This window comes from Fulmarus glacialis, unplaced genomic scaffold (assembly GCF_000690835.1).
Source record: "Fulmarus glacialis isolate BGI_N327 unplaced genomic scaffold, ASM69083v1 scaffold40960, whole genome shotgun sequence".
NCBI classification, from domain to species: domain Eukaryota; kingdom Metazoa; phylum Chordata; class Aves; order Procellariiformes; family Procellariidae; genus Fulmarus; species Fulmarus glacialis.
In genome coordinates, this window is record NW_009190352.1 from 14164 (window position 1) to 21767 (window position 7604).

General features: G+C 44.7%; 1 protein-coding gene across 1 annotated transcript in view; it reads left to right on the forward strand.

The window, feature by feature from the left end:
• The window catches only part of GGT7 (gamma-glutamyltransferase 7), a gene marked incomplete at its 5' end in the record, with an annotated part of 15681 nt that extends 11226 nt beyond the window's left edge, over positions 1 to 4455 (forward strand). The window contains 5 exons of the mRNA XM_009585277.1: positions 4 to 156; positions 694 to 811; positions 1534 to 1671; positions 2647 to 2746; positions 4292 to 4455. Of these exons, the coding sequence (XP_009583572.1) occupies positions 4 to 156; positions 694 to 811; positions 1534 to 1671; positions 2647 to 2746; positions 4292 to 4455 (673 nt within the window). The remainder of the gene's footprint in view (positions 1 to 3; positions 157 to 693; positions 812 to 1533; positions 1672 to 2646; positions 2747 to 4291) is intronic.
• Between the last annotated feature and the right edge of the window lie 3149 nt (positions 4456 to 7604).

Genomic DNA, 7604 nt, shown 5'->3' on the forward strand with positions numbered 1-7604 from the left:
AAGTAAATCAGAAGCTAATTCCCTGCGCCAGCTGATTAATGACTCCCAGTCCTTCTCGTCTGATCTCCGCATGCCTCACTTCTCCGTGGAGAGCGGACCTGCTGCTAGCCAGGTCCTTGTCATGGGACCTGATGACTTCATTGTTGCAGTTGTAAGGTAAAGGATTTATTTCTTCCCTCCATAATGTACTCAGAGGGTGGGAGCAGAGAGAAGAAAGCAGGTTCAACAGGACAGGATGGGACCAGACCTGGAGCAGCTGGGCTGCTCTGTCCCAGTTAGTCCTGCAACAGGAGAAATGGGGAAGATGGGGTGGAGGTGCGTGAGCTGGTGCTGCTCTGCCCTGTGCAATCCTACAGCCCTCTCACAGTGAAACATGTCTGGATTGGCCTGAACCTGCTCCCTGGAGAAGAGATGATGGCCAAATTTGAGGACTGATGGGGGCATGGAGACAGACCCATCACCTAGAGGGGAATCCTTAAACACAGGGAGGGACAGAGCTGCTATCGCCCACGTGGTTCCTGCTCCTAAGTACATGGAGACTTTCACTCCTCACATCTAACCAGCCCTAAAGAACTACTGAAGAGTCTCTGTCCCATCCCCAAGATGGGATACAAAATTGGAGCCCTGAAAGCCTCAAGGTGTACAAAAATCTCTGGGAGGATTTTTATGAGATTTCTTCGTGTTTCTTTTCAGTTCTTTGAATCGTCCCTTTGGCAGTGGAATAATAACACCCTCTGGAGTCCTCCTGAACAGCCAGATGTTGGACTTCTCCTGGCAAAATAAAACAATGAACCACTCCATTCCCAGGCCGGTAATGAATGACATGACAAATTCTTTATTTGAGCTGTCTGTACCATTTTTTTCAATTTTATTCTCATCTCCACAACAGGGAGGCTATTTAATACCTTATTAATAACTGAGAGAGAACAGTCTGTAGAAAGCTCCTATTTTTTCATTATATGAGCCACTGAAACAGAGTAAACAGAAGGCTGCATGTTATCCTTATAATGCAGTTTTGTTAAACAACACTGCACATCTCAGCTACCTATTTTCCCTGCAGTCCAGATACACTTTAAAGCAACCGTCCCTTTCTGTGGACTTGAATTAAGGACTCTCTTTATGAATTGCTGGTCTGCAGGTTTAAAAGTAACAGATAGCAGAAAAAAAATCTTCAGGTCTTGGAAAGAAACAATTACAGATCAGTACTGGTGGCTTCTAGTGCTGCCTTGTTGTTTCTTCTTGCCATGTATTTGTATTGTAAAACCATCCCACTTTGCTGGCTTGGTAGTTTAGAATTGGGACAAAGGCTCCATATACCTTCTGTAAAAGAGAGCCGCGGTGTGAAACGGGACGGATACTGTTAACATCACAGTGCATTATCATAGCAGTGAGGGTGTCAGCCTTGTAAAACTACACAAGTGCAAATGCTGGCTGAAGCATAAAGAGTAAGAGGTTAACCTGCACAACCTGAGCACTAGCAAAGCTTTAGTCCGCTTGTTGAAATTTTTTGGTGTATCTTTTCTTCAACTGCAGCAAAATCTCATTCAGCCTCGGAAACGGCCCCTGTCTTTCCTGTTGCCCACCATCGTGAGACCGTCCGAGGGGATGTGCGGGACGTACCTATGTCTGGGAGCTAACAACGGCGACAAAGCCTTGAGCAGCATCGTTCAGGTCAGTGCTGTGTCTGGGCACCTGCCCTCTCAGAGCAGCTGCTGAGCTCAACGCAGAGCAGGGTCCCCTCCTGCAGTACAGGCTTTCCCTTCCTAATGTCCCAGGCTGTGATGAAACTGGTGGCCACAGGATTACCAGTTCAGTCTTTGATGTCACCAGTTCCACACATTTGGTTTTTCAAATCTCTAAGAGCTACCAGTTTACTTCTCTTGCACCTTTCCTGGTGGCACCGCTCATAATTGTAGAAGAAAAGCATCTTGGCAAAATCTGTAATGGTTTTGTGTCATTCTAATACCTGTTCAAAGCTCGTCTTAAGGATCATTAGGGAAAAAAAGGAGCATTTTGTATTCAGAGAATTGCAGGAGACTGGCAGCCCTTTAGCCCTTTTCCCCATGAAAAGCTCCTTTTAGTGCATTCCCGACTGAATTCCTCCCTGCTCAGCACTTGCTATAAATTGGGCAGCTCCACCTAACTTACGATTTGTAATGAGGTGAAGTATTTGCCAATAGCTTGACTGCATGCACAACAGCAATGGATTGCTAAAAAGAAAGGCACAACAAGAATGGCTCCCATTTTCCTTACCTTTTGGAAGGCATTATTCAGAGCAAAACTAAAGCCAACCATTGCTTCCTAATGCTTTGTTTGGAGAAGTCACGTGCTGAGCTTTTGGCTGTAACAAACACGTATCTAGAGATTACATCACGTTCCAGAAACACAACTCTCCTAATTTAGCAGGAACTATGTTACAAAAAGCCCATGCAATCCTGAAAAGGTACCGCTTTCCCACCAACAATATACAGGCCATATGTGCAAAACCCTGCATGAGTTCATGCAGTTTGGTAAACGGTTCAAAATCTTCTTTGCCTGCTACATCTGCAGATATTGGAGCCACCGATTAGGGGTATGCTTGGGAAGTTGGCTTCTCCTATTCTCATTACTCTTTTTTATTATTGAGGATCTTTCATTCTCTTGCAGGTTTTGGTAAATGTTTTAACATTTAACAAGAATCTGAGTGAAAGTTTGTCACTTGGTCGACTTCACCCACAGCTTCAGTCCAACACCTTGCAGGTTGACAGTGAGTATGGACACTGGGTGTGGTGCAGCCTACAAATCTAGCATGTTTAGAAAAGGAGCAGGATTTTCTTAGCACACCGCTGTGCCCAGCGCACAGCTCACCATGTTCTAAGGTCTCCAGCAGGTGCGGAGAGTTTTGGGGAAGACAAAAAGCAGCAACCTAGGTTCTTCAAAGCTTGGAGCCCTTGCTGAGCCATGTCCTCTCCCTCTTGACTTGGGAATGCTCCCTGGCCTCTCCAACACCACCTGTCCAAACTCTGTCAGGTGCATCTCCCCAGCCCTCCCTCTGTCCCAGCTCACCTCCTGGTAGCAGCCTTCTCCTGTCCATAAAACCTTTTGGCAATCTGATGCCATTGAGGATATCCAAATAAACAAGATTACAACCACAGCTTCACCCAGACAAGTCGTGAAAGCTAGCAGATCTTCCTACCTTTTATTACCAGTGCCATAAATGATATTCTTTCACTTTCCAGTCTGTGTCCCTTAACTTCACCAGCTGGGGAGAAGACAAGGCTTATGGCAAGGCTTGTAGCTTGACAGTGCTGGAAATGCAGCATCAATGCTGACACTCTGGAGACTGTACTGCCAGCTCTTCTCTTGTCCTTGTTATTACAAGTCTTGGTCTATTTGGTGTTTTTCACAAAACCCCATACCTTACCAGAGTGAGGTTCTCATTTCACACAAAATAGCCAAAGTTTCTAGGCCTTCCCATTTCAGAGGAAAATCTAAAAATGTCTGTCGAGTGTGACCTGCAGACTTGGAAATGGTAATGTAATGAAAACAAATCCAAAACTTAAAAAGGTCCTAATTTGTGGGTTTGGACTTTTGGCGTCAACAAGATACATGTTAAGACACATCTGCAATGTATATAGCTTAAATAACTGTGGGGTTTCTGTGTGTCTGCTTGGTTTGTCCAGCTGCATCCCCAGCTTCGTATCCTCAGGCACTTCTATTCATACAGAAACTACAAAACATCAGATAGGCAAAATAAAAGCAGAAGAGCAAGCAACTTAAGGTAGATGGCTGGAAGATTAAGAAATACGTGAAGGGAAAGTTGGAAGGCTTATCGCAAAGTTTGTCATTTGGCAGCTTGTTTTGCTGTCATTTGTTTTGAGCTGCCTTGCATCTTATTTTGACTAATAACTGTTAATACTATTATTTGTAACTAAGCTTTTAAGAGCGGGGACTGCCTCGTGTTCTGTAAGAAGAATAACTACAATAGGTGCCAACAACGTATTTTCCCCTTTTTCCAAAGAGGAGGATCTTCCACATCTTTAAATGGTCTTCTGGATCCTCTCATTTCCCCCACCGCACAGAGCACTGCCCAGCTCTGAACAGCCTTTGCTGCTGAGAGCTGAAAGACCGCTCCTTGGAGCGGTGAGTGCTGGTGCTCCTCGGCCGCTTGGCTCACCCTGGCTGGGACACCTTCTGAAGAGGCTGCAGGCAGATTCCTTCACACTGCAGATCCCAGCAGGGTTAAAACAGAGCTTTGCATCAAAGGCAACAGCGGTTTCTGTTACAAACTCCTCTTTTAAAATCCCTACAGGTGAGTTTCCTGAAGAAGATATTGAATTTCTTGTAGCCAGGGGCCATCAAGTGGATAAAGTCAAAGTGGTGTCCCTAGTTCACGGGGCCAGGAGAACCAACAGTTTCATCATTGGCCTGAAGGACCCCAGGAGCGTGGATGCTGCCGGAGCCACAATATTGTAGCACCTCCCAGATGACGTGTTCACTGAACAAGGCTTAGACAAATCAACCCAAGTGACGTGCATGTTCTGAAATGGCCCCTTCTCCATCCCCAGGGCGGGAGCCCCGCATACACACTGCTGAGTAGACTTTCTGCATTCCCCACCCAGGACGACGCCAGAGGGGTTAGCAGCACCAACATACAGCGCTCTGATTTTTTTTCTTTTGTTTTTAAATGATTTGAATGGCAAGCAGCCCAGTCTTTGTTACAGGAGTGCAGGGAGCACACTTTTCTTTTGGCAGAGACTTGCTAATAACTTCAGTCTTTCCAAAAGCCCGATTCTAGCCAGCATCTTAATTTTAGTGAGCAGGCACATTAGCAAAGGAAAAAACAGCTGATGATACTGTCATCTTCATCTCCGTGTCTTTCCCAAGTTCATTCTTTGCCTCTTGTGTAAGCCAATAATTAATACAGCCTAATGTAGTGTTTGTAGGTGCTGGGATATCGGGGAGTCCTTTAATACTCCGTATGGGCCCGCTGATTTTTACCAGCGTGCAGCCTCCTGTGTTAGTTCCTTTTCTCACATCACTACATACCTTGAATTTCGGGAGTAAGTATTTTGAATCAAGGCGCTGCGCAGACTCACTGGCAGTCTGATTTTGTAACCGGAGCAATGGTTTTCAACTTCTAACAACTTGTGGACCCCCCAATAGTTTTCGTACAGAGGTTCAGTCTCCTTCATGGTGAATTTAAGCTTAGTGGTAATGGGCTTATTTTTCTTAGATACTTTTTGAAGATATCTTAGGAGTACTCCACAGACTTGTAAAAATCCACAGACTGCAGACTGAAAACCACATGGAGAGCGTTTAGGTAGGTTCAGGGCTTTCCTTACACTGCCTTATCTCAGTCTGCTCTGAAAGCCTGAATCGTGTAATCCCTACAGAGAGGCTTGGGATTTTCTGCTTACTAAATTCATGCCTGTACTTCAGCTCTGTATTTTGACACTGGTGGCTCTATTGGAAAAGCTGAAGAGCGTGAGAGAAAAGGTACAAAACAAACCAAACACTACTGAGATAATTTTCTGTTTGCAGCATGTAGTGCAAAATATAAGAATACTTCTGCATTTCTTGTCTGAAATAGAGTGAAGAAATAATACCACATCTGACAGCTGCACCACTTCATTCAACCCACATTTGGACATTTCTTTCTCTTTTTACTAGCAAGTTAGAGACACCTGGCACTGAAAAATTCTGGAATTTGATCATGTTCTGTGGTCTAAAATATGATGATTTCCTTCATGGTGCAAATGCATCTATGGCCACTGTACATATTATATATGTATGTCTGCTTATGGTTGTCTTGGTCTTTCATTTGATGATTACACCAGTCACCCCCAACCCTCCTCCTGAGGGACCCCGTAACACCCATCTGTTTGTCATGCACCTTCTAACACTCGTTGCCATTTGACACGGGGAGTGTGCGGGTCGTTTTGGGGCGGTCAGGGTGCTACGGCACATAATCGGACTAATCGTTCCTGCCACCTGCCAGCGGAGGATCTCAAAGCATCTTACGTGAAGCCTTGCACGTTGCGCCGAGGAAGGACAGAGGTGCTTTTATGCTCCATTGAAGCGCAGCCACCCATGAGAAGAGCAGACAGGAACATCAGTGGTGTTTTCTGTTACAAATGCATCAGTGGCCTCAGCTGAGAGACGGGCGAAGTACAATGTTGTCTTTGGGAAATTGTCTTCTGTGCCACCACACTGCCCGAAGGGCAAGAAGAGACTTTCTTCACCACAGGGACATGACATTTATTTATTTATTTTTCTGTCATCAGCACTAGAGTTGGTCACTGCCCGAAGTCGGAGCATTCATAAAACTTTACGTGTCTTAGAGCAGACCTCTTCAGGTTTCACGGGAAGGGAAGGATGCAGTTTTGTGTGTTGAATCTCACTGGTGGAAATTTGAGGGTTTCTGGTACAGTCCAGCAGTGATCTATCCCTCGGGCACGGAGGTTTTCTGTGCACAGCTGCAAAATAAGTGGTCAAGTCATCGTCGCTTCAGTAGTTTGCATGGAATATCACAAAACACTTTGAAAGATAAAATTCCTCCTTATTAACTGAATTCACTAACTCACTTCTGATGCTGGAAACTGTGTATGCATTTGGGAGTTAAAGACTCTGGTCTTGATTCAAAAGGGCACTTACACGCCCCGAGGTACAATCTCACAGCAATTATTCAGAATCTTAAAATAAAGCATGTTCCTAAGTGCTCTGCTGGATCATGGCCTATGTTGCAAAAAAGAGAAAATTTAAAATAATTGGAAGATGGGACTTAGGCCCCTAGGTCATGGCTAAGAGAAGTAAAGATATTTTGAATTATTTCCCATTTACATCAGTATAGCACAGATGTATTCAATATGGAAGCCTTTAATCTGCTAATTGGCCCAGTGTCTCTGATACTTAGAGTCCATCTGTTGTGATGAGATCTGATTAATTTAATGTGAGGTACCAAGAAATACCCGATGTTTCCTTCTGTACAGGTGAGATAGACATTGTGAAATAAAGGGCCGTGTTCTGGAGACATGTGTGTGCAGAGTAACTGCATTGATTTCCACCCGGCTATTGCAGACATCTAACCGTTCTGAAGCAGAATTTGTCCTGAAACTTTTACATGAAAGTGTCAGTGAGGCACTCAGAACACAAAATACAAAATATAAAGTGGCTGAGAAAAACAATAAAGAAAATTTTTAAAGGAACAATATAAACCCAAACAAAATAAAGAAAAAAAAAAAGATGCCTTTGCCAAGTGTGACTATTATGATCTGGAACGCGATCAGCTTCTCTCTGCCCACATTTGCCTTGCTCCCCATTGACATATACTGATTTTTACATCGGGATAAGCCGGAGACAGGTTCTGCCGCTACGTGTTAGCTCAATTTATCAGTATTTCTCACAAAGGCTCAACACCATAAGCACAGATAACAAGCAGTGCTTTGCTAGCTTTAGATACTGCTGTTCACCTGTGTGCATCAAGCACTGATCGCTGCGTATAAAAGCCTAAAGGGGGGACAAGGCAGAAGTCAGCGCCGCCGTCCTGCAGCTGGGGGGACGAGGATGCTCCGGCCCCTCGGCTGTGCCATTTTTGTTCCCATCACTGTCCCGTTCAGGGCCCA